Source organism: Caloenas nicobarica, chromosome 7 (genome assembly GCF_036013445.1).
Source record: "Caloenas nicobarica isolate bCalNic1 chromosome 7, bCalNic1.hap1, whole genome shotgun sequence".
NCBI lineage: Eukaryota > Metazoa > Chordata > Aves > Columbiformes > Columbidae > Caloenas > Caloenas nicobarica.
Window position 1 is genome coordinate 23,654,681 of NC_088251.1, and position 26,908 is coordinate 23,681,588.

At 43.9% G+C, this 26,908-nt stretch overlaps 1 protein-coding gene and 1 long non-coding RNA gene across 6 annotated transcripts in view; one reads left to right on the top strand and one right to left on the bottom strand.

The window, feature by feature from the left end:
* Positions 1–9,068, top strand: part of LOC135991089 (uncharacterized) — a 23,894-nt gene extending 14,826 nt beyond the window's left edge. Inside the window, exons 2-6 of one of the 4 annotated variants that reach the window (XR_010606476.1) lie at positions 2,642–2,875; positions 3,697–3,791; positions 5,025–5,099; positions 6,813–6,886; positions 8,638–9,068. This is a non-coding gene — a long non-coding RNA (uncharacterized LOC135991089). Of the gene's footprint in view, positions 1–2,641; positions 2,876–3,696; positions 3,792–3,987; positions 4,122–5,024; positions 5,100–6,812; positions 6,887–8,637 lie in introns of those variants that run through there. The other 3 variants (XR_010606477.1, XR_010606478.1, XR_010606479.1) reach the window with 3 other exon arrangements.
* On the bottom strand, positions 1,067–25,569 carry LOC135991087 (dual specificity protein phosphatase 13B-like). 2 transcript variants are annotated; one of them, XM_065639362.1, is made up of 4 exons: positions 25,328–25,569; positions 10,720–10,869; positions 9,758–9,978; positions 1,067–1,494 (listed from the first exon to the last, which is right to left on the bottom strand). In XM_065639362.1, the coding sequence occupies exons 2-4, from the start codon at positions 10,866–10,868 to the stop codon at positions 1,280–1,282; spliced, it is 585 nt and encodes a 194-aa protein (XP_065495434.1). In that variant the 5' UTR covers position 10,869; positions 25,328–25,569; the 3' UTR covers positions 1,067–1,279. The 2 variants fall into 2 exon arrangements, with proteins under 2 accessions (XP_065495434.1, XP_065495433.1); XM_065639361.1 differs by having other exon boundaries at positions 10,678–10,869; positions 25,328–25,566.
* Positions 25,570–26,908: the final 1,339 nt, after the last annotated feature.

Here is a 26,908-nt window from a genome sequence, read left to right on the forward strand (position 1 = left end):
ATTCAGTGGAAGTGTGCTATGCTCACTTAATTTTTTTTAATGTATGGAGGCACAAGAAACTTCAGAACCAGTATATGCTTCTCTCTTTCTATTCAACATCCATAGTGCTATAAATACAAACTGCAGGGTACTTTCAGAACTGCAAGCCTTTAAGACCTCTCAAGGGAAAACATCACACCAAATTAATCTGCCGTCAAGTGGAAATTCTATATTGTTTGCATTTGCCAATGTTCTGTATGTGGCTGTAATTGCACTGAAGCAAATATCTGCTTCGGGTTCTTCACAAGATTAAATGTGGCCAATTGGGCGTAAAAGAATAATCGAAATGCAGAGCTGCTGCTTTGAATTTGTTAGAAACATTGCTCATTTTTGCTCTGACATTATGACACTAGGTTCTGGTTTTCCGTTAAAACAGGGATGTGTTTTTAGGGAATGTGATTTGGAGTGCTGGGTTGCCAGCCGGGCGGAGGATGTTTCTGTCTGGCACTGCTGCCACCCCGCAGTGCACCAGTGGGCAGCGCGCCCTGAGCGTGCCCCTTGTCTTCCATGTGCAAGGGGACGCCTTCCCCGCTCTGACCAGCGGTGAGGCGGTCGATAGCCATGCCCCAGGGTGCAGTGTCTGGCTGGGACCTCCAGTATTGGCTCCTGAGGATTTCGTGATCTTTTAAAGTTCTCAGTATTTGCTGTATGTTTGAAGCTGAAAAGACTTGTGAAGGTCCCAGTGAGAGCCTCCATGGCTTGTAACACAGAGAGCCCAAGGTCCGAGTTGGATCCTGACTGGTGTCACCACGTCTGACTAAAGGAGCATGTCAGCTTACAAAACCCGAAGTCTAACCCTATGCCAGCTGGATGTGAAATGTTAAAGATTTGCTTAAAAACCTCATGCTTGCTTTTTCTTTTTACTAGTTTAGCCATTTTCCCTCTTGCCATATAAATGCAATTACAAGCAAGTAAAAAGTCTTTTTTTCAAGTGGACTGTGCTGCCTTTAATTCTGCATGAAAACCCAACTGCTCCCTATGCCCTGCCCAACAGGTAGTTAAATAAACAGGACCAGGTGGGCAAAACTGCAGGTTCGAATCCTTCTTTATTTCATTTTCTTTCCAATTAGTGGGCTTATCCAAAAAATGCATACCAAAGGCCTACCAGCTTGCTCGTTCTCAGCCGTTTCCCGAGCAGCTTCTCAGCGCAGCTACAGAGCAGTCCTGACAGTATCCTTGCACTGTCCTCAGTGAGGGCAGCGTCTGTCGGTCCAGTGCCAGGAAGCAGCACCCCTTGGTGCTAGCAGGTCTCTGCTCCTCTGCCTTTCCTTCTTCCTAACTGGATGTCCAGCTCTCGAAGCTGCTGGAGGAAGCCGGAGTTGGGGCAGACACCTCTGTGTGAGCGCACAGTCTGAATTGCATCAGTGAGGGACATATCTTCACAGATCATTAAGAAAGCGAGGACAAGAGTTGCAGAGCGGCTGATTCCCATTGCACAGTGAACTAGTACTTTGCCTGGAAAAAGGAGAGAGAGATCCAATTAAGCCGGGAGGCCAAATAGTGGGGTTTATCGTGCTGGAGCAGAGATGGAAGTGGTGCTGATACTGGGGCTGAGCAAACAGGTGTGTTCAGCCCTGCAGAGCAGACGTGGTGCACTGATGGCTGGGGAACAGTGGTGTTTGTAATGTCTGGGGATGGAAAATTCATAATTTTATTCCAGGATCCACAGTTGCTTGTTTGGGCTTAGCTGTCAACCTGATGGCACACCCTTAGCCCTCCTGCACAGCCTGCCATCCATGGTGTCCCTGCTTGCTCACATGTGGTTTTAGGGAGTGATGTACTTGCTGGCAAAGCTTCAAGTCTTCATACTTGAAGGCCACACGATGTGAAGCAGCCTTGACAGGTTACTACGAGAGGGCCTGGAAACTTGGGATTTCAGACGTGTGATGCCCAGGAGTGCTTGCTGCTATTATAGGAACACTCCTGGTTTTCAACAAGCTCTTTTTTCTTCTTTGCTTAGGGCAGTAATGCTTTCTGAGGGTGCTGACTGCTGCCCAGACCTTGTTGGAAGTGTGTGGGGAAATGGGTGTTACCTGTAGGAACAGCTCCTATTTGTATATGCCATTTGCACCAGCTTGCTTATGTTTTTTTATTTCTATAGCCTACTGTATGAGCCGGCACAGGCAGGATGCAGGAACAACCACAAAACCTCAGATGAAATGTGAAAAGTAAATTTATTTTCATTACCTCGCCAACCAGGGTATTCCTGGAGCAGCATCTGAACAGAGACACACAAGTGGGGACGCAGGTATCGCGGAGCTCAGCCCATGATAGAAGATCACTGAACCTGCTGGTTTTGCCTGTATTTCAGGGATTCGCGCAGGTGTAGTTTACCGCTACGTGCTTTGATCTTCCCACAGCAGGGCAAGTGTCTCAATCATGTTTGATAGGGTGCCTCTAAGTCTATCACAGGGCTGTGATATCGAAACACAAATGGCTAAATAACAATTAGTATGATACGTGTTTTTCTACACCTCAGCTGTAGGTCACTTAAACGTGTTTACAATTCTCCTTGACAAACTTCGCTTATTTTCCCACACCTACCCTGTATATCTGTAGTCACTATCCTTCCCTAATGCTTTTGTCTTCCCTTCTGCATTAGGTCATCACCAGAAAAACAATTTATGAAATGTTCTGAGTTCCCCGGCGATTTCAATGTGAGATGTACATCTTCTTTAAGAGTAATATTGTGAGTCCTTCCATGTTGCTGTAAGCGAGCCTCAGGGAAGACTTCCAGGGATCCCTCCTGCCCTCTGCTCTGCTTTTGGGGTTGCTGCTGTGATCACTAATGGAAGCAGCCTGAGAAACCCAATTCTGTATCATGACCGCTTCCCAGGTACCTGATGGGTGTCTTTGACCCATGCTGGAAGGCAATAAGCATTTTTTTAAGTGGTCTTCTGTGAAATTAAAGCAAATTTTGTCAAAAGGATTGCTTTCAGAGGGAAAAACTTAGATTTCTAGTATTTTTCCTCTGGATGTGAACAAAGAGCTCATCCTGGAACCTGAAAACCTACATCTTGTAAATGTTGTAAAATGCTTCAGCTTTCACAAAAATGGTGTGATCCAATGAAAAAATTTGAATTAGAAAAATGACCTGTTGTTCTACTCAGTTATAGCCATGCCTGATAATTTTCAAACTCTTCTGTCCTTTGCTGCAGTGGGATCTAGTCTTTTCACAGAGACCATGGCCCAACGATTGGACCTTATTAATGTGACTAGTGACTAGAGTCAGATTTGAATTTCTGACCAGCTAGTGGACAGCTCTGTGTCTTGTTAAGGCAGCTGGAAAAAAAAGTAGTCTTTTTAGCATGAAAATTTCAGAACACTGCTTCACTGGAGATCTTCACAAGTTTGAGACAAAATCTTTTCTGTATTTTTTTAAATTTTAGGGGTTTTTTAGACTCTTATTTGAAGGCTCTTTTTTACTAATTGTATAGCTATATGAAGTGCAATTTAACAACAATACAATTTATATCCAGAAAAGGATGAAAATCAGTAAAAACAATCCCCTGTCGCTTTTTTACCTTTGGAGATGGAATACAGTGTCTCAGATGCTGTTTCTCTGTAGAATGTAAGGAGGGGTAGAAAGAATGGACAGCTTTTCAGGGCTAGTTCCTTTTGTTTGTGCTTACAGCATCTTACTTTCTCTATTACCAGGGAGCAAGACAAAAATATCCTTGTTGGATGATGAGCATAGATCCAGTCAAAAACCTCAGACTGATTGCCCCCGTCTCCCCGGGTGTTAATTCCAGGTACTTTGTGCACAGCTTTTCATCTTAAATCCCTTTTTGTTTGTGACAGGGTATTTATTTAGCAACTGTTCCAGTTCTGACTAATGATGATGGCATAGCGACATGACTGTGTTGTAAAAACCCGCTCTGGCCAGCAGGTTGAGAGACGTGTTGAATTCTACGATGTATGTGACACAGCCACCTTTCATTATCCTGGCATGAGAAATCTGATCTCAGCCCTAAAGATAGACATGTCTTCAGCAGAAATAAAGGGACAAATATAGTCTCCAAGGAAGCGGCAAAACCAGCTCTGGTGACAGCAGACTGGGACTGGGCATCAAAACCTTTGGGGTGAGGAAGAGGTTTTCGCAACATAATGTTGGTTTTGCAGAATTAGTAGATCAAATGATTTCTATTTATGTTTTCCGATTCAGATACAGCTTCACAGAATTAACTGAGATACTGATGCCATTATTCAAGTTAAATTACATCTATCAATCCCATTAACTCCATGGGGATTCTTGGAAGTGAAGTCCTACTTTTTGTGGAAATATGGCAAAATGCTTTGCACCCCTGCTAAAAGATAATGGCAATTTGAATTTTTACCAGGCTTTTTTTCAGTGTGCTGCACTATCATTAGCCTTCATACCAACCTGGTGGGATATGTATGCTGTATTGTCTTCCCTGGAGGAGGCACTTCAGACCCCAATAAGCCAGGTCTGAGATTTTCAGAGGAACATAAAGGAGTCAGGAGCACAATTTATCTTTAAGAAATACTGCAAATAGGGCTAAGTCCAAAAAGTCTTTGGAAAATCCATGCTTTAGTAGTTCACAGTAGGCCTAACTGCAAGGTAGTGTCAGGGACTGGGGAAATCCAGACACTCACTCTGATGCACAGCCCGGATAACAGAAGCAAAGGAACGACATGTTCTAAAAAAATGTTCTTGGACCTAGAACAGCCTTTTTTTTTTTTTCTTCTTTTTTCTTTTTTTTTTTTTTTTCCTGAAAACTTCTAAGCTACTAACACTCTGTAACTAGAAGAAATTATATTTATGGTTTGAACTGAACCAGGAAGAGGGGGAAAAAAAGAAAAATCAAAAAGAGATGGCCTTGATGGTGAATTTAATTTTTGAATCACTAAATAGTTTGGAATTCAGTCTAAATTTGTCCAGAAATTGGATGGAGGACAGGAGACTTACTGTTCTGAACCTAATTAATTTTTAAAATTGTTCTTGGGTCCATTTTTTTTTCCAGTCAGATGGAGCCTTCTGCTTTGGAAAATGCTCTGCCCCACCTGCAGCCTGGAAGTGAAGACAGAGCTAAGCACAGGTATGGATGCTGCTTTTAAATATCGCCCGATGTGTTTTTGTTGCGTGCACAGAAAGCAGAACAAATTCCAGACTCCTGCTTGTACAGGCTAGCTCTACTGTTTTGTATCTAATTCTGTGTCTGAGAGGAGGAGGTGGTAAGTAAGGAGGTAAGTAAGAACATGCTGAATTTTCTTCTCTGCTTCTCTGGCTTATCCACACTTCAAAAGAATCCTCCTAGATCAACATCTAGATTTAGAAGGTGTCTCAGCAACAGCCTGGACAAGCCCCAACTAATGACCCTGGTCCTAATCTGCACGTCTCTCTGATACACTCGGTCCCATGAGGATGCGGGTATATTATCTCTTTTACATGTGCGATGTCTATTCCACATTGTTAGCTTTGTTTCATGATGTACAGAGGTTATGATAAATGCTGGTACACTGACAATAAAATGACTATTTGTTGCAGATAAATCAGTCATATGAAATGATTTAATTAACGTAAAATTGTTCTAATGAAAATATGTTTGAATTTCCTGTGTGATTATTTGTAGCAAACGAATGTTAAACCTGAGTCAGGAAACACAAGCTGTGTTGCTGTTTGGTTCTGTGTACAGGCTCAGACCCTTGTCTCCTAGCAGTTGCTCTGAGTTAAGCGACACTCTGAACCCACCACGATATACTGCATTTTAATAGTGCCTGAAGCAGCTCTGTACCATGTGGGCTGACTGCAGTGGCCTTGCTGACACCAGGTTGTGTCAGGCTCTGGCGGGAGCAGCAGAGATGCACTGTCCCAGCGCCGAGGCTCGGCTTCCCGGATGGCTGCTGGACCACAGCCCGGGCGAGCGGTGTTCGCAGGGACAGTTGTGGGGCATGCCCCTGTCGTGGGGTGGGCAAGGAGGTTATAACCAGATCTTCTGTACCATAGAGTCCGCACCACAAGCTGACATCCTTCAAATCTGCCTTCCTCGCCCTGATTTGTTTTATCATACGGTGCAAAGAGAAGTCGGACTGATCCCACATTAGAGGGCCATATTGCAACCTTCTTTCTGAGCGTGTAACAGGATCCCTTAGGAATAATGGGATTAACTGAGGAGAAGTGGGGCCACTTAGCTTTTGGCATTATTAAATCTTGCAATCCTTATTTGAAATGTTGCACCACACATCTCAAGCTACTTTTTGCAGAGGCAGACAATAACTGTCATCTGGCTGGGATTTGTGCAGAACAATGACACTTGGTTTTTAACAACGGATTATGGATATTATATCCAGCTCATGCCTGCTGTAACTCTACTGACATCAAAGGGTTTGCGCTAAGGATGAAGTCTGCACATTCAACTTTGTTGGCCAAAATCAAGTTGGGAAATTCAATGTTGTTGAACAAATTAGTCATTAAAACACATAGTATCTTATTGTCCTTTTGCTACTCATGGTTAACTGAGCTAAATGTCCTGAACCAGCCCTTGCTTTCTGGCAGGATGGATTCAGTTTTGCTTAAGACCAGTCTGCAGACTGTCACCCGGAGTGAACGCCCCAGCTGCCCTTGCTCCGTTTAATCCAGCAGAATTATGCTGCTCACCAGGAGGAGAGCTCAGCTGGGCCAGGGGGTCCCAGGGGCTGCTCTTACTCCACTGTGGTTTTCTCATCTCCTGTTACATTTTAGCCACCATCCTGTAGCCAGGTGCAGAATCAATTGTCTATTTATTGACTAATCAAGTGTCTATTTGTCACAGCTGAAAATAGCATGAAGCCTATGGAGAGCCTTAAATAGTGGCATGTCCTTTCCTTCCCACGCCTCCCGGAACAGGTAAGGGCTGTCATCTGCTGTAGGGTGGGAGGTCAAACTGGTCTATGGAATGCGCCTATGGCAGAGTCAAGAAAGTTAAGTTTTCTGGTAAGTTAAGCTTCTTTCATAACCACCACCACCAAGAAGGCAGAAGAGGGATCCGAGCTTCTCATTTGCTCCAGTGAAGCGGAGGGAAGGAAATGTCTTTCAGAGGATCTGCCATTTCAGGAAGCTAATGGGTGATTTTAACCTGCCTGTTTTAAATGTGTTTGGAGGTCAATAAAAGGAGAAGCTCTCTGCTTGGGAATCTTTCTCTCTACAGAGTGTTAGTTTAATAGTTTTCATGGCATGCTTTCCTCTGTTCTCTCAAGTTCTCTATCCTTCCCTCTCCTGCTAGACTTTACCAAACGCTGCTGATTTATGCTTAGGTTTAGCTGCACTCCAGAAAAATGCAAATTGCACAGATGGCCATGCAAGGGTCAAACTTGATATTCAAGGTGTTGCCCCTTGAGCATGAGTATGAGGGAGAAAGCCAGTACTTCCCTGACATCATGTTTTTCCTTGCAGAGAAGGGGGCAGCTTGTGCATCTGCTTGCTCTTGGCTAAGCCTTCCCAAACAGCTCTGTTAAGTGGGCACAGTAACAGCAGGGGTCTGCTGAAGGAAAGGCAGCCAAGGAAACAGCATTCATAAAATAGTGCTTATATGGCATGGCTGCAGTAGTAGTGCCTGTATTTCTTAATGTGGACAACAAAGATGATGAAGGAAGTCATTCAGGGTGTTACGCAGCCATTGACCACTGTGACAGGAATAGCTCCCGATGAGGAGTATGTGAGTACACACTCCTCTGCTTCCTTTTGCTCATGCTCTGGCATCCAGGTTTGAAGACATTGCTTTAAAAATAAATTCCTTACATCACCAAAGACGTAATCTGTTCAGCTAAGGTAGAAATCCAAAGTAAATCTCACCATGCTGTTTTCTGGACTTCTGGTGTAAGGTATCAGAATTTTTCTTCAAGCATGATGGGAGTAACAGTTCTTGCTTATTTCTAATTAGTATTTGATTCATAGTTTTAAATATGTTTGTGCCTCATATATTTTTAACTTTGACTTATCCTCCCAGGTGAAAAAGATAATTCCATTAAAGAAAAATATGCTAAATTTGCTTGTAATATTTAAGCAGCAGTCTTAAACGACTTCTCAGTCAAACAAAAGTACCTCATTACATCCTGAGTTTAATATGAACAGGCCTCTTGTCACCTGGTGTAATTTTTTGTTCACCATCACTGCTTATAATAAATGCCATTTTTTCTCTTCTTCTAAATGATGTGAGTAACAATCCCCTCCCTGTCTCATCCTTGCACAGGTCATGGGTATTTAGCTGCTAAATTTCTATACCTCAAGAAATTATGCTTCCAGAACATCTTGTTTATATATTTTCTAAACCGTTGCACTTTCCTTAAAATGATGAATGTCAGCAACAGCTGGACTGTATATGATTGAATTTCACCTTGTCTCCATTCCCAGAACCTTACTTCCATATGGAGTTCAGTAAAGCAGTCTCTAAAAGCATGGGAGTAGAGATAAATATACACTCTAGACTTGAGTTCATTGTGTTTGCCTTGCGCCCTAACTTGTTCTGCATTCATAGCTTTCAGTATTTGGGCATGCATCTTACAAAGCACTGATTTTGTTTGCTTTTGTAGTCACCATGATTCATCTGTTGTTTTCTGTCTTTTGTCAATTGATTTGGAATCTTTTTTTTTTTTTTTTAGACACGCATGAAAAGATTTTTGGATCTTACCTTTCCCTGGAGCACCACAAATAATGAATTCAATTGCAAACAGTATACACCGTAATAGAAATGTGTGCGGGTCCAAATTCCCCAAATGTGTTAGTGGTTTTGAAATCCAAATGCAGCCAAAGTCCAATTCTTTCTAATAGGATGGGTCAAGCCCTCCAACCAGCAGTAAATGCTGAGGTATCTAGCACAGAGGTGCACTGTTTTCAGTAACTGTCTCCCTTTCCTATGTTGTATGGTGTGAATTAGATCTACTAGCTGCACATGGTTAATCTGGGTAGTGAGTATTTTATGACCCTCATTGATATTAAAGCTCACCATGATGCAAGCAAAACAGTTTGCTGAGTTTGTAAGTGTTCTCTTAATAAATCACTTATTTTTGAGTGGGTATCTGTACAGTTTTGTGCTCCAGTGAAGACTTGCTTTTGTGAACGTTTATCCTTAACAGTAGTGATCCCCGCCTAGTCCCAGGCCTCTGGCATTGTATCTGGCCTGTGTTTAGTGAGTCCAAGGATTTTGTGGGTTATCTTCCTATTTCAAGGTTATACTCCTTCTAGCAACAGCATGGTATTATGTCCAACAGCATGCCAGTGCTGTTGCTTGGGTTCTTTTCTACAGAATTGCTTCCCAGGAAGTTCTTCCCTATCCTGTGTTTCTAGGACTTGAACAGACTGTATAGCATTATAGTTGATTCTTCTTATTCAAATATAATGCTTGCTGTTGTCTTTTTACCCCATCCCAGCATTTTTTCTTAATCCCAGCACTAACTTGAAAAAATCAAGTTTATGTGCTGTCTCCCAGGTCAGTGTGTCACTGTAGGTAATAAAGGATACTTGCTATTTTAGCTTTCATTAATGAATAGCAGAAGGCATAGCAAAACCCCTTTGAAAGCCTGTTCAGTGCATCCTTCCCTGTTTCAGGTGAACTGCCGCTCACTGTGGGAGTTCAGAAGGCAGGTGTCACGCTACTTGGTTTGGCTATCTCCATTCTTACCCACATCTGCAGGCGGTTGGTTATGCCAGATACTATTTGATAACTTGCCCTACTTGGCTCTTATGCAGAAGGTATGCAGCATGCACAGATGGTCTAGTTACCTCTTGGGGAATTCAGTGCTGCTCTTATGTATCGAGCAACTGGGTAGAAGTAAATGCTGAGATCAAAGTTTGGGTTGTCCTCTGCTTCTACTCCATAGTAATCCACAGACAGATCTTTGTAGAACTTGGGTCCCGTGTCAATATGAAATCGCCCAGCAGCAGCATCCACAACATGGGAGATGCCCATTCGGCTCAGCTGTGCTTTGTCACGAGCAACATACCTGGAAGATGGACGGGGGTTTATATTTACCTACTGCATTACAATGCGGGGTAGAACATGCTGCTGATGGTGCAGTTTGTTAAAACTGCATGAAGTTGCAGTGGCTATTTTTGACAGGTTGATCAGGTACAAAGTCTCCACCAAAATCCTTCAAGACAGAAGTGACTCATTAAGAAAGTGACTTTCGTTTCCTGCATATTTTTTTTTTCCCCCCAAACATCGGTTTAGGTGGTTCTTCTCAACTGACAAGAAATAAAAAGGTGATGGTGGTGATATTTCTGTACAAGCCAAGAGTTTTCTGGCTTGCTTTCTCACCAGGTCACCTCTGCTGGGCACCCGTCGGTTCAGGGGACTGATGCTGCCTGGCAGTGTGAGGAGAACACAGGGTTGATCCTGTTTGACTTGGCTCTGTCATGACTGCCTGTGGTACCAATGCCATGGCCCCACCAGGCTGTTGCAGGGCGGGACTCCCGTACTAATACAAGAGGAGAAATCAGAAGGGGAAATATTCTTCTGGAGTACTTAGGATGCCTTTTTCTATGCGACAGCATCCTAAGCAGAGTTCAGCCTTGCTTAACACACTGTGAGGCACCAAATTAGTGCCTAGGTCTCTTTTTAAACAAAGAGTAGATTATTTCAGGGAGTATAGGGCGGGGGCCAAAAGTTGCATGAACACCTTCAACCTTCCCCTCTCTCTTACAGATCTCCCACGTAAAGGTTTGGCCAAACTTCGTCCACGTGCCCTGTGGGGTGTCTGTGTGTCCAGAGCAGACGCCGCAGCTCCTCCATGGAGGGTGTCTCGTTGCTGCGTGGGCTGCCGGGCGTCCGGCTCGAGGAGCTTCTTATCTTGGGGCGCAGTAAGTCCCTGCTGCACAGGGAGTCCCAGGCCATCCTGAAAGTGGAGGGCAGACATTCAGCACCAGCCAGAGATGTTTCTGAGGTCACCCTCCCCTCCCTTATCCCCTTAACAAAGCTTGCCCACAGTTACAGTTGTAGCTCTTGTGGGCAGAGATTGCCTTTTTCTCATGTGTTTATATACTTATCACAGCAGATGCCATGACTGGACTCAGGAAGACTGTTGTGATCTAAACGATGACAGTCCAGTGGCTCCCACAGTCCCATCGTGTGGTTCAGACAATGATTTTGAAGCTTGTGCTTCTTAAATAACGTTTTCTATTATTATGGCAAATTGGAAGCTAAAGCTTTTTCAAACTACTAGGCTTAAGGCCTCAGCAGGCTTATTTTGACCTGACTACTCAACTCTTCTTTCTAGGTATGTCAAACAATCGATTAAAAGGTCATGATTATATTTTTAAAGGTTTTTACATAGTAGTATGAACTTTCCCACTCCGTATTTGGAATTCCAGACACTATTACCACCGCAGTGAAGCAGACCAGTCCTTGATATGCCAGCATGAGAATTCTGCTTTCAAATGGATAGAGGTAATGCTACAAAAAATGTATTGTGTAAATGTAGCTACACAGCAGGTATGGAAACAAGTTACTGATTTGGTATGCTGAGTTTTTCCTTTATCCATATAACTAGGACTTGCTTATTTATCTGATTTGTCTTTTATAATTTGCTCAGCAAACTGAGCTGAGCTCAATAGAATTAGTCACACAAAATCTTATTCACTGGTTAACTCCTAATTGTCAGCTTCAACAGAGGAAACTCTATAAGGAGTATTTTGGTTCTTTGTGATGGTAGTTGCCAGCCACACTTCTTGTCTGAATGACAAATGTTTGTGGCAGAAGGAATCTGCATGAATTAGTTACAGTGATTCCAGCTGCCATTCACATGACCATTAATATATAGATTTTTTTAATAGGTTGTTTCATTTGCATTCCTCTCCTTTTTGCCTTCTCCAAAACAGTCCCATTTCTAATCCTGAAGAACTTTAATTACAAGGAGAAACAGGTTTTTTTAGATATCAATTTATCTCTGGTATTACTCTGTTCCCATGTGATACATTTCTTTTGAAATAGTGGTTCCTTGTGTTAGCTATAGGCTTGAACTGTTGGGAGGATGTTTGAAGAGGGGAATAGAGACTCTATTTTAACCAGAGTTACGTTTTTAAAAATTACTAAAAATGTATGTACTTTTCTATGTTCTACAAATTAGTCAAGTATCTGCATTACAGAGATATTGGGAACTCTGTCAACTCAGGCTGCTGTAGAACAGAAGCATCTGTCTAGGACATGGATGAAGATATAGTCAATGAGTCAAAGCCTTGCTTTGCCACTGACTGCTGAATGTCTTTTGCATAAATGATTAGAGGGGTGGTTTGGGGTACAACAGTCCAGGATAGAAAACCTGAAACCTTCTGTCTTTCTGCTGAACATCTCTGCTATTTGCAAATAGGCCATATTCATGTTCAAGCACCTCCATTGACAATTTCTTTCCAAATATTAACTGTGGTGAAAGGTTTTCGATCAAGGTACTTTCACAAGCCCTAAATTCACATTTTAGTGTAATTTTGTTAAAAAATATTTTTCTTTGCATGCACAGAGTCTGAAGACTAGACTGCTTTGGGAGCTCATCCCACCTTTATATTAATTCACTGTTTTGCTGAAGGAGAAATGGAATAGCTAAGTCCCTGAAATGTTGACAGAAATGGAGGAGGGAAGGAGTGACTAGAAGCCACCCTTATGCCATGCACTTGGGTGATTTGCCTTGGCAGCTGCCAAAGGGACCTATTCTTCTGTCAGTACACCTTCTTCTGCCACCTTCACAGGCAGCCTTGTCCTCTCGAATACAGTAAGTTTTCACAAAATAATAATGTTCCCAGGATGGTCTTGTATTGTTTGTGTTACAAAGAGCTCCACTGTGGAATGTGCTCCCCTCCCAAGTGTGCGTATCTCCGCCAGTGTCAGCTTTTACTGTGAAAACAAAAGCAGATGTTCTTGCCCATTTTGGATAGCTTTATGCAAGAGGAGGCATGGAGGAATTCCCATACTGGAACGGACATCCCCCATTGACTTTGACAGCTTCTTTGACACCGGCCCGCCCCAGTGCCCACTGCGTCAGACCTGCCTGGCTCCCACTGGTGATCTCGGATGCCCGTGTGACTTCTCTGATCCCACGCAGGAGGTCTGCAGCAGAAATGGGACTTGCATTTCCTGTGGCCTGACCACAGGGACATCTGCAAGTTCATTAACTACTTTCAATTATAACAGCCTCCTCCAATCCTTCCCACCTCGTAACATCTGCAGCAAATGTGCCTCTTTTTTGACGTATCTCATTCCTGGCAGTGTGGCTAATGACCACTCTAGGGCACTTCTCACTCCTTATAAAGTTGGTTTCAACAATTTCTTTTTTTTTTTTTCTTTTCTTCCTTACTACTGCCTGTTATCCCTTCCTCTTGCCCTCTCCACTGTATAGATACTTTGATTTTCATATTACCTAGCCTCAGAAGATGGAAGGCTGCTGTCAGCCTTGCTTTCCTAAGCCTTACATTTGTGGAGAATTACAGGGCACTGTCCAAAAGTCCAGGTAACGTTTCAGCATTCAGGCTGTCATTAAGATCGGGAGGGACAGGCGGCAACTCTCAGCAGCTCTTCTGGGAGCTGTGCTTTCCAGGTCCATAACTCTGTCCCTCTAACAGCTGGATGGACAACTCAGAAGTATAGCACACCTTAGCAAAAGTGCTCCTTCAGAGATTTTTGTTAAGTTGTCTTTCTTGAAGGGAACATAACTGCAGAGGCTTGGCAAAAGAAGGTAGCGTGTGCTACATGGCTATTGAAGGTTGTGGAATAATTGTCTTTATAAGACGGGTGTGCTTCTTCAGAATTACCCTGAGATGACTTCCAGCTTGTGCTCACATTGATCTTGTATTATAGCTAAAGAATTTACCCCTGTTGAAACACAGACACAAACCGCTGATGCTGTGTGCAAAACTTATTCCATCTGCATTCTAGTCACATTTGTTCAACTGGACAACAGCTTCAGTTCATGTAAACACTATGTCCAATGAAAATTAAGGACTTGGGTTCAAATTTCAAATGTGAAATAACTGGAACTAACAGGCTGTGAATGATTCAAAAGCAGAGAAATCTCTGTAGAACTATTCAAATAATATGTTGAATAATGAATGCGCTGAAAAATATAGTAGCTTTCCATAGGAAATTTACAGACAGGAAAACAAGGCAATTTTTTCTGAATAAATGATTGCTCAGTTCTAGTGTCAGTCTAACATTTTAGCTCACTAAATTTTTACATGCAAGTGTCATTTACTGAAATGCACATATTTAAAGAAAACAATGCGATGATTAAAATTTTGTGTAATGTTTTATAAGGAGTGCAAATAGATTAAAACAAATGAGTGTGAAAGGAAAATTATTACATGTAATAATGTGGTGGTTCTTAATTTTAAAAATATGTTTTTAATGATTCTCAGCTCAATTCCTCTATATTCGCTTTTTGTAGTGGATCTGTTTCTGTGATGTGTGTCATGTGAATGAGCAATGCAATTTTACAATGCTGGTTTCTGAATGATATTCATATGAAATGTTCCTGATCTTTGCCCTACTGGAGTTGTATTGCAGTAATTATTCAGTCACGTAAGAGAAATTTTACCGTTATACTGAGATTAATTTTGAATTGGTTTGTACTACAACCATAATTGTATCTGAACTGTGTAACAAAATGTCCTTAATTATTACTAGCAGAAGAATTGCAATCAAAGAGGCCTATTGCAGAGCAGAAGATAATTCTGATCATCTAGAGTGACACAGAGTATGACACGGCCCCACGTGTCACCATGCCATGCCTACACCTGTAGCCCCCTTTCTGGAAGCCTATTAGTGGCTTTGCTGCAGTTGGGCTACAAGGGTGGCCAGGTCAGTGGTTCCTTATACATGGAATGTCCCAGGAAGGAAAGAAAGTGGTCCTGTGAGAGCTCACAGAGAGCATCTCCCTCCTGAATGTTTAGGCTTCCTCTCTTCTCAGCAGTGAATGCCCCTGTGGGCTGTGTATACCGTGGATGCTTTGGTTGTTTTTCAGTTAGTTCAGTGACTACAGCTTTATCTGTAACATAATTAATGCTGTCTGGTGCTGTGCTGTAGGAGAAGGCCTTTAGAGACTGGTATCCCTTAAACAGGTGTCTCAGTTCATGCAAACACGTGCCACCTCTCCAACACCATAGTATTTAATTAAATAAGAACAAACTCAAAAGTCAGTGTCATTTGACGATTTGCATTACACTGGTACAAGATCAAGCTGAGAGGATGCTATAAAGGCTGAGATGGGGCAACACAAAACCCTGCAGCATGATGCTATGGAAAGTCAGAAGGAAAAACCAGCTCCTGTCTAGGATATTCAGTAGAAAGCCTTTATATCCTCCGCTTTTCCTTGCATTTTCCAATGCCAAGATAAAGAAGGGATTTGAGTATAATATAAGGATGTCAATGCTCTCATTTCAGTGATGTAGTGAATATTTTAATCATCCCAGGCATTGTTTTGGCTTTTGTGTGTGGGTAGAAAGTAATCATTTTCCTCTGGCTTTAGTAAAAATATTTCTGAATTTTTAAATCTTGAGAACAAAGTGCTCTACATCCCGTTTTTTCTCAATCTGATGTGTGCTGTAGCCTTGTCAGCTCAATGAAGATATCAGTCTGACTGCACTTCAGACAGACTGTTTGATTTGTGGTGGTAAAGGACCAGGCTGAAGCTAGGGCTTGGCCAAAGTAGGTCATGTCAAGTTCATGCCTATCGTGTATTCAAAAGTCATAAATGTTTCTCAGAAAGCCTATCCCTTGGAAAGATTCCTCCAAGATAACATATGTTTGAGGGTTTTCTGTTGGTACGTCTCCATACAAATGACAAGTATTACTGTCATCATTCTTCCATGGTGTTTAACCCGATAGTCTCACTGGAGCTGTAATTTATCAATTGCTAGGAGCACTAGAGGATATAGATGGGTTGAATCAAATACAGCAATGACTGAGGTGGGGCTGGCTGGACTTGAAAGCTGAGATAGAGCTGGTTTCCAGGGAGGCACAGGGTATTTCAGTAGCCAACTGTTTGTAAGAAAATCTCTTCAGCAGCTGGAGGATGTAATCTGAACAGCACTTCCAAATTTAGGAGAGGCTTCCAGACCCCCAACTTTAACCCAGATATGTGTTTAGGTTAAGGCACCCACTTGGTGTGACCTGGCAAAATCCATTTAGATGGCCTTGCTCTCAACAGACCATGCAGGGCCTATGCGGAGGAGCAGACTAGCTAAATTAATCTCTGTATTGGACAGGTTTGAGCAGCATAAGGAAGAGGAAAACCTCTGACTGTTGGTTTGTTTTGTTTGTTTTTTTCCCCGCTCAGTACTGCGTTGGTACCAAATTTTCTGTCCTAACTGGAGAGGGATTGTGACACTTCTCTGTCAGAGTAGAACTTTCCTCCATGTGATATTCAGGGAAATCAGCAGCAACATTTCTGTTGCAAAGCATTACTCAAATGTAAGGAAGAAATTTATCGGCCCATCCTGGTTCTCAAATATGCTGAATTTACCACAGCTTCCACTGATGTTATGGGTTGCCAGGCCTCAGAAGCCTCAAAAATGTCTCATTTTTTCATAGCAAGTCTGTGGGCCAGCCAGCAGGGCTCAGACCTGATGGTCTTCGCTGTTTCAGGATGTACATCAGCATGCAAGCCTCAAGGCAGGGTGGCCTCGGTTTTGTCTGTGACTGTAGTATAAAATATTCTCTTGTCATCAGCTGGTTAGTACACTTGTATTTATCAACCATGTGTGTGGTTCCTGACAGTGGCTAGACAGAAGCAGCCATTCTTTTATGTGCAGCAATGTTGTATCAAATGCTCAAAACCTAGCCACCTTCTGATTTTGTTAATTTTTCTGGGTCTTGCATGTATATTTATTTTTTCTTTAGCCACGGCAAATCATCTCTGTAGAGATGTTGCCCACAGTGAAGCTTTGACTGGATGAAAGAGAAGTGAAAAACGTGGGCAGCTAAATGTATTTTCCCAGAGCCACCCCTTCCTCGTGGAATGCAAAACCAAGAGTTTTCTGGACACAGTTGTATTTTTCTAATATAAATTTGATTCTAGCCATGTTTCTGAGTCAGGACAGAGCAGTGGCAGAGGCTGTACCAGGCAAGGGTGGGCACATGGATTATGCTTTACAGAAACCATGGCTGATAGGTAGCACCACCAGAAGGATGGCAGAGATAAGAGGAGATAGTTCATCCACCCCAAGCTTTTCTGTGGCTTCTTCACCACTGAAGCTTGGGTATATTTTGTTGCTGAATTGGACCTTTTATTTGCTTGTTACAAATTTTACATGTTATTTTAATAGTGTGCATTGTAACTCTTTAAAGCTGTGCGTTAAACAAGCCCAGACACTGTTAACAGTCTGCATGTTACGATATATTTTTTGGTAACTGCTTGTTATAGTATCAGCTATTAAGAATTTATTACTAGTGCATTTTAGGTGGTGCTTTACAGTCATTTAATTACAGCCATCTAGCAATCATTACATAAATATGTATCGAGAGCAAGAACCCCAATGTAAGGTGACCTGAAAGGCTTTTACCTGCCAAGACCAGAGTTCAGGCCCTCAGGTGGCAATGATGTCACCAGCATATGCAGGGAAACACAAACATTTAAAGCTGTGCAGGGAGCTGTGTTCCTCTCAACGCTAGGTGTTCATGAAGTCATCAGCTGGACTGAGAGCGCTGTAGGACTCTAAGGACCTGAACTTGGCTCTTGGCAAGCAAGCAAAGGAAAGTCAGCTCCCCTCCAGCCCTAGCCCCAGCAAAGGTGTGGGGCTTTTGGCTGTGAGCACAGAAGTTCAGCTGCAAAATTGGGCCCTCTGAGCCCCTTGTTACTCCGGGGCTCTCAGCTGCCAAGTGCATCCTAATACCTGTTAACCAAACCTGACCTGGTAGAGAATCAGACACATTGCATATGACCCAAAGACAGTAGCTGGTTCAAAATGCATCCACCACATCTCCATGCTATTTGTCACTGAAACCGCACACCTGTATTTGAGAGTGTCTCTAGCTGCCTGCCAGGTTACGGCTCCTAGATCAAATGTAATTGCTAGTTTCTTCTGCAATGGACTTCAGCCATCAGACTTGACCAATGACCAGTTCTGACAGTCTGTAACACCTTCCTCCATTCAGTACTGATATTTTTCACTCCCTCTTGAGAAAACAAAAATCCCAATTTACAATATTGTAGCACTAAACAGCTCTTGGACTTGCTATATTCATGAGACACTCTTGCTATCCCTACGCTCCCACTTGAAGACACACTTGCATAAAATTTAGTTCTCCCTGTGTAAGACTGGCTCTTCTCCTGTGCAGAATGGTTGTTACACCGCTTGCTCTCTATTGCCTCCAGCAATGACTTGTCTGAGGTGAAAGCCAGTGTACTCTGAATGGGTAAATTCTGTTTTTTCTTCTGCAAGCACCCTCAGGAGATTACTGAAAAACTCAAAGGATGAAACATTTCTGAAGCCAAGCTGGCAAGTCAATGCAGGTTGCTGTAAATCAGGAGTAATGTGTGCCACTTTGATTTCCTCTTGGAGCTGCCAGCAACCAGCTGAGTTGCCTGGCTGACACTGGTGTTTTGGTACAACCATTCCAAAACCTTCACTCTCCATGAACAACACAAATTTTAGTTGCTTTTTCATGGCTTCTAGTAATGGTCTTACTGACATTTGCAGCCTGAAGTTGCAGAGAGTGTGTGGTGCTCTCATTACTGGGTGATGTTAGTACAGCATGACCCTGTGGAGAGGCACAAGCTTGGATTTGTTCACAGATTACTTGAAATGTGCTGAGTCTCTTTCTCTGAAGAAGATCCAGTGGGCTGTAGGCTCCCATCTGCAGTGAAGCATTTCAACCTCAGCACTGTTGCTGTGTGGAGGCAGAGCCTGTCATTGCTGTACACGACGGTACATTCTCTGCTCCCTCTCTGAGGCTATTTGGGGTGAAACTGTGACTGCCAAGCAGCTCAACTGCTATGGTCCTCTGCATACTGTCTACTTTGCAAGGGATGTTGATCCAGACATCTCACTTCCAATTGAACACAACACGAGAAAGCCACAGACAGGTTGCTGGGCACACTACATCTAGCTTAATGAAAGAATGACAGAATGTGACTTGGGTGTTGTTTCCAGCCTCTCGGCCATGGTTCTACTCCTCAGGCTTACCATGTTGCATGCTCTTAATCTATCCTGATCTGATTTTCCCAGGTCACGTCCAAAGTGATCTGAGGCATAAGCCATGTTTATTTCTTGCTTCAGCAGTAACTACTCAGAGGCCAAGGATGTCCTGCACCGTGCCTTGCACAGAACTCCGGCTGTAATGTAGTCCCTTAGGTCCGTGTCTTGTGTCCCCACTAGAGTTCAGTGGGCCACATCTGAAGGTGAATGAGGCTGCTTTAACAATAACTAATATAGCAGTGTCCTCAAGCCCAGTGCTGGAAACATCAGGCTTCAGAATTCAAAGAATCTCATTACAAATGAATGGGGTTTGCCCCAAGCATTTAACTGAAAGGATGGCATGATTCAAAGCCCTTCTCCCCTGTGACTAGCTCTGGTATGTTCTTCTATCTTAAAAACAATATATTGCTCTTTTTGGGGTCTGCTCTGTTTGGGGACATTGACAGATTCGCTGCTCTTTATTCTTGCCCAGTGGTCTCTACCAGCATCATGAAGATGGCTCAGTGCTACCAAGCTCACAGGAGACAACAAACACATATCTCTAGGCTGGCATAGCAGGAGGGGCGAGCAACCTGCTAGGAAGAAAGGTGGAAAACAGCAGGAGGTAGGCAGCCGGTTCCCTGGTGTTTCTTGAGCACTGGAATGCATTTTATAGTTCTTACCACAGTGAGCCTGCGAAGAAGAAACTGCAGTTCTTACCACACAGGTGGAGACGGTAGAGTTAAGTTGGATGATTTTTCTACATCTCTGCACAAGACTGAGCTGGGAGGCAACCCGGGGGCAGAGTGCTGCCAAACACTTGTAGCAACAGCTAAACCAGGGTTAAGAGTCACTCTCTGATTTAATTTGGGTCAAAAGCTGTGCCTACCTCTAGTGAGTCAAAGATAGCTTACATTCTGAAGTGAAAATCATGGTCAAATTTGGACTTCCACGCCTAGGGATGAGATTTCCTAGGAATACTTTGGCAGATTTTAGCTTAGTTCAAAACAGAATTCAGAACATGCAAAATCAAACCAAGGACACAGAAACCCTATGTCACTATGCTGTTCTCCTGATACCCTTCTTTTCATGATTGCTAAGTCCTTATTTAGAGATGCCCTAAAAATAATAGCATGATCCCTTATTAAATGTGGTGACATTATGGCTTAAGAACAACCACATTGTCTTTCTAAGTGTTCATTAGTCTATCTTTCTCTCACCCCAGCCTCTCTGATTTGTGACTTTCTAGCAATGTGGTAGCCATGGCAGGACTCAGAGAGGTTTGAAAGGCTAGTTCCAGGAGCCTGTCCTCACCAGCATTCTCTGGCAGAAAGATAAACCACAGAGCTGATAGCAAGCTCCCATTGCCCAGGTTTCTGGCTACAGAACTGGGAAGGATAAACACCTCCTTAAGCACTGCAAGGTAGAAATGGAACAAGGGAAAGGAATGGAAATCCTCTCATAATGCAATAGCTAGAAGCAATCCAGATGTTTTGTTTTATTCCCACCATGAGAACTACAGTCAGTCCCAGTGCAAGCTTGGCCACCTGTCAAATCAGGTTTGTGAACTAAAGCTTATTGGAATTTGACATGCTGTTGTCTTGGAGCACACTGGAATGGATCAATACAGACTCCTCCTATAGCAGTGACACAACACGTATGGTACCCATGCAGTCCCAGATGCCCCTCGTAAATCATTAAAATACTGGCCAGTTCTAATCAGACCCGTTGGGGTATAATGTAATATACTATTTGAGAACTAAAAACAATAAATCAAGTTAGTACAGAGGTCAGACTGAGACTGAACAGGCTTGCTGATGCGTGTACAGTTTAAGAGATGCAATGGAAGGAGAAGAAATCCTAAGTAAGCTAAGCAAATTGCTTTCTTCTCATTGTAAAATATCACTACTAAGTCTGCTGAAGGTAAAAAAAAAAAAAAAAGAAATAGGAACTCGTCATATTATGTAGTACAGCTGATTTGAGGTCTAGAATTTCCCAGAATTTGTGTTAGCTCTTGAGATTACAGGTATTCCTCATTATTTGTCCTTTAGGTTAACTTTTACCGTATTTCTAAAACTGGCAATTAAAAATATATGCCCCTAGATGTCATAGGTCACATGGTACAAACAGAACAGAACTTGTTTTCTGCTAGAGCTGGAAACAAATTAACCACTAGCAAAAAATAATTCAGATCCCATCAGAAGGCAGCTGCCATGGTTGCACTCTTCAGCCTCACCGGGGACATGATAGGCAGCTCTGTGAAGGGGAGGCTGCCTTGCAGTGCCCAAGTGCAGGGAACCAGTTACAGCCTTCATGCTGAGGTACTGCGGCATAAACCCAAATAATCAATGCCTTCTCTTTGATACAGAAATGGTTGAGTCCTATCCGTGTTTTTCAAGTGTTGTCTGACTTTGAGAACAACGTGGTATGGGGGATGGCCAATATGTAGTTTGGTCACCATAAACGTTATCTGGCAAAGAACGATACTAAAGGCTACCTCCTTCATTCATGGTGTATCTGCATGTAATACCTTTTTTTTCTTACCTTGTATTCAGAAGAGAAATAGCTAATAATTGTTTCTCATCTTACCTGAAGGCAAGGCCAGTCTGTGGCAGAAGATCCTGCTCTGCATGTACACTGCAGATGCTGAAGCCATATAACTCGCAGTACCGCTGTTCGGTTCCCCTTGCTTTCCCTGCACTTCTTCCTCAAACCTTTCTCTGTTTGGTCTAAATTAGGCAGTGTTTTTAAATCTCATACAGCAGAGTAGCTTGGCACCTGAGTTTTGCCTGTGGAGCTGTATTTCTAGTAGTGGCCTGCAGGAAAGGCTGTCAGAGGCTCCAGTTGTGGTAGCCTCCCTTCAGTCATAAATATCAAAAAAAGAGCTTTGCTCTAATTCTGTGAAAGCTGCTGTTATGCCAAGCGTGGGCTTTGCTGTGAGGAGGTATGAGTTGTATGAACTCTTGGGGTTCGTGCTGGTGGCTCTTGAGCTGAAAGTTCTGGAGAGCAGTGCCAGGAACTAATTTCGGACCTTGTGTTTGGTAATGCAAACCACTAATCCAGAAAGTCACCATAAAATAGTGAACAAAGTCTCTGTGAGACACTGGCAGTAAATAAAAGAGTTGGCGAAAACCAGAGCAGTAAATACCTGGTGGTGAACAGAGTGGAACCTGGCCTGTTTGAATGATGTTTGAATGTTTGAATGCACCTCCAAACTAGGTGCATGTGTGGGGCAAGGTGGATTAATATTGTGTTTTATTTCTAATTAGACCTAAAGCAAGTTTGAGTTTGTTTTAAGCCTGGTGAAGATATAGTTGAAAAACAGATGGAGACACAATAATCAGTTGCATAGGAGATGCAGCACAGCTTGGTGCGGGAGCTTAATGAAGATTTGTTGGTCAACAACAATCTCCCAACCTGCTTAACATGCTCTCCATTTAATTTGCTCTGCTATTGTAGTAAATTTGAAGCCTCCAGGTCAGACTCAGGTTTTGTTGCTCGCATAGTCTCTGCGGTGTCAGCAGGAAGCACAAACCAAAGACTTAGAGCCTGGACTTGAGCAATGTGTATTTCTCCTAATGAAACCCAAGGCCAGGTGAAATTTTTGGGAGAGAGGAAACAGGATATGGAGTCCCTTTGGGGAATGGGGGGTGTTCATAACACTCAGAAACTTGGCCCACATTTCTGGTCTCCTCTCTTTCTACTCCACAAAGGGCTTGTAGCATTTTTAAACAAACTTGGATCCATCATATGTTGTGAAAGAACCTGCTGGGAAATTTGGTGATTCCTGCACTCCAGGGCAGAGGCAACCTGTGTTTCTGCTTTTTGTTTTTAGGAAAGTAGGGAGATGAAATTCAAAATAAAACACAGCAGATGGGAATGTTAGAGACATAAACACTGGGAAATGTTTAGACAAGCTTTGTCCCCAGTCCTTGAGCCCAGGATTTAGCAACTAAACCGTAGAGACTTCAGAAAGACAATGAAATGCATTTTGGCTTCAAATACAGTTCCTCCAGAATCCAGTGAGAGTTGTGCATGTGAATCTGAAGGCAGAATATAGCCAGCAGTATGGGGAATAGATGTAATGTGAGAAACTCTCATGCTATATTATTATAGTCTGAATTGTTTCCATCGTTTTGGGTTAAGTAATTCCCCACTATCCATCTCTAAAGTGCAAACAGTACAGCCTTGATGTGCCCCAGGGAAAGGAAGCAAACCAGCCTTTGAATCTTTACCCAACCTTACTGCTCATATTTTGCTTTCAGTGAAATGTTCAAATCCTTTAATATTTCATTCCCATAAAAATATATTTACCAGGGTTTTTTTTGTGGCAGCAGTGAGGCTGTGTTTATTATTTTAGGAACACCACATGACTGGCTTTAGAGAAAAGACAAGGCAGGAGCTCAGAGTGCTGCAAATCTATCAGAGAACAGCATGTTTTCCACCTGTTGAGGAAGCAACCACACTAAATGAGGCACGTAATAATTATCTGTGCCTCAAAGGTGGCACCAAGTCCTGCACCTTCTGCTCCCCACCTAGCAGACAGCTTGATAACAGAATTACAGAAGAGGAGCACCGGGAGTGTAGAGTAGGTAGTGCTTTGTGAAGAATGAAAGAGCAGCTCTTATTAAAGAGAAACTGGAAGGTGGAAGATGAGAAGGAAAGATCTGAGGCACTGTGATGCTAAAAGAAGAGTGGACCTAAGGAACTCCAGAAGCCTGCCTTATTTTTGGAGTGGTGGTCAGGTTTTTGCCAATACCTTTTCCAAGGCTGCTTCCATTTGTACTCTTAACATCAGAAATCATTTCCACTGACAAACAGGTGCCCTATACACCTGTTGGAGCCCACTCCTTGTCAGAGATGGACGCCCAGTGGAGGACAGGCCTGATCTCAGTGACACCATGAGTGACAATGATTGTGTGCCAGGACCCTGTTCTTCTTCCCCTCCCTGCCTCCTGACACTGGGAGCATGCTGGAGCTATGCTACCATTTTTTTTTTGCAAGTGCCCCAGGGCATCTGGTGTAGGAGAAGGGCTGGGGACAGCATGGAGAACTGGGATGCAAAGCAGGTGAAACACTTTTGGTTTTTCCTGCTAAAGTGCTGAGGCTTGTAAGGATCTTTTTCTCCCCTTCCTCTGACTACCAAGAGGAAAGAGGTGACATTCACCCGAAGACTCCCAGAGCCCAGACCATATGAGCTCTGCAGTGGTTTGTACCATGGTAGTCCCTCACTTGCAGGAAGGAACAGATCCTTCCTAGCAGGGATTTGCAGGGGAAAGGAATCATCACAGCCTTGATATAATCTTGACAGAAGCAGATGATGAGAAGACTGTGTGCTGAGTTGGAGTTTTCCTTTGAATTCCTACGGTGTTGAAGGCAGTGCTATAAATAGACACAGTATCCTTTTTACCCTGGTACAGTTCTGTCTCCAGCTCCTCATATAGACAGCAAGTCTGCTGGTAGGTATTTAGCAGGAATTAATTTAACCCAGTCTTCTCTTCCTGCACTCTTTTACTCCAAGCGTCTCGATGGCTTCTACAGCCACACAAACATGTTTCCTCAATAAAAATGTTCTGAGGAAGGCTGTTGATTTTAAAAATCCCGTTTCTGTCTGAAAATCCTATCCTAGTTATAAATAATCCATAGAAGTCCCAAACTATAGAGAGTTAGTATTAAAAAAAAAAAAAAAAAAAAAGGCAAAAAAATTATCCCCCCATCCATCTCTCAAACTTCTTTATCTTTTTTTTTTCCACCTCCAGGTTTTGGTTTTGAACTGCACAGCATTTCATTCATAGTCTGTTTCACATTTTCTCCAGTGTAACTGGCTGCCCAGTTTCTCCCTTCCCAGGACAGACTCTTGTTAATATCAGCAGATACAGTGTTTCATGGCTATTATCTTAAAAATAGATCTGTAAGAAATTTAAATACAAGACAGGTTGGTATTTAAAAAACCAAACCCCTTGAATTTAAGCATCTTTTTCAGTGAGAGATCCTCACCCTGGGAATCCAGCTGGAAAGCAAACTAAAATTTCACAAATATTAGAGTTTCTGAGTATGGCAGCAGAGATTATAATCTGGCCTAGCCCTGCAGTTGTGTCGCTGCTTGCGGAGCTGGCTGTGGTTAAATTCATGCTGCTCAGTGCATGTATTGAGTTCACTGGGGGTTGGTTTGTAAACAAGCTTAAAAGTACTTGCCTGGTAGTCGAAGGTCCTGTGCTGCGGTGTCTGGGATTACCTTTGAATAATACCACTTCCTTTCCTCCTAACGTGCCAGTTGCACAACAGATTTCTATCCTCTCAGTGTTCAGTTTATTCAAAATCTATTTTTAATTGTGTTAATTATAAACCATAATCCCCTGCCCTCTTTGGACCTGCAGGAGCCAGGGCGAGGCAGCGGCAGCGCACGGCGGCGGGCGGCTGCGCGGTGGAGGAGGCTGATGAGCAGGTGGTGCGAGCGGATGCGCGCCGGGCTGCGCTGCGCTGCGCTGCGCTGCGCTGGTCCGGTCCCCCCCGCGCTGGTCCCCCCCGGCCGCGCCGCTGCTGGCGGCGGTACTGGGGTTTGCAGCGGGAATGGGAACGTCGCGGGGTGTACCCCAGATACCTGGGCTTTTGCCGTGTGTGCTTGCTGGCGGGGCAGTTGCGGTTTACCCCGGAGATGCGCAGCCGGGGGGTGGCTGGGCTTACCCCGGCACACCCGCGTTGGTGGCCCGTTGGGCTTCGTCCTTGCAGCTGGTGGCGGGGTGGCTGGTGCTTACCCCAGCTGCGTGCATCATTGTGGGGCTGTGGTTACCCCCGGCACGCATGTGGGGGGTGTGGAGTTTTACCCTGCCCGTGTGCGTGGCTGGGGCTGCAGCACTCACACCGCTCACGCGTGCCCGTGGGGCCACCGGGCTCTGTCTCGGCGGGGCGGGTGTGAGTGTGCTGTACCCGAGCCTCCCCGGCGGCACAGGGTGGGGGCACTCCCAAGCGCAGCCCCCCGCACCGGCTGCTGCGATTCCCTCGGGCTTTGACCCCAATTCGGAACAAAAGGGCCAACCCGGGGGTCGCCGCCCCCCCCCGCGCCGCCGCGCGTGCTGCCGGCCGGGCCGACGGCGCCACCTGGCGGCGCCACCCGGTGCCGCGGCTGGCGGGGGGGCAGCGCCCGGGCTGGGGTGCGGGGGCGCACCGGGAGTTTTGCGGGGAAAACCGAGTGTGTTGCATCGCAGGGTGAGAAAGTACGCTCTGTGTGTTATTCTGCAGTGTTTACAGTAATTTATCATCACAGTAAGAAACAGGTTTTCCAGTCGCACCAACCAGTATTTTAAAAACACAGTAAGTTTTTAGCACATGAAATGCAAATAATTTACAGGTATCGTGTACCCCCAGTGGGAACATCTTCAGCTCTGCCCTTTGCTCTGCAGTCGGAAGTGGCTGAGTGGCCTCAGTCCCGCTGCTGGCCAAGGGCAAGGAGAGTTTTCCTCTAGGTGGGAAACAGGGGAATGTGGGTTTTTTGCTTGGGGCTGGGGGAATCTCTGTAGCCAGATCCACTGTTGTTTGTTTCCCACTCGTTCTGTAAGTTGAAATCAATTTATTTGAGTTAATTGGTAACTGAGATGTGCATATTAAATTTTGATTTGGGTCTGAAGCATACATTTACGCTGACTGTTCCTACTTGCTGTGTTTTTGTTGACCTTGCAGAGCAGCCCTGGTGCTCATCAGCAGGTTTCCTTAGACAGGGAACTAAAGCAAAGAAACGCTCCAGCACTGCTCGCCTGCTGCTCGGGGATGTCCAGTCCA

Coding starts and splice junctions, on each gene's coding strand:
- LOC135991087 (XM_065639361.1), bottom strand. CDS start 10,868: ATGGCCTGGGACTCCCTGTGCAGCAGGGACTTACTGCGCCCCAAGATA. Junction 9,979..10,677: donor AACCTTTACGTGGGAGATCT/GTAAGAGAGAGG, acceptor TCCATCTTCCAG/GTATGTTGCTCGTGACAAAG. Junction 1,495..9,757: donor AGCACTGAATTCCCCAAGAG/GTAACTAGACCA, acceptor TCCTTTTTCCAG/GCAAAGTACTAGTTCACTGT.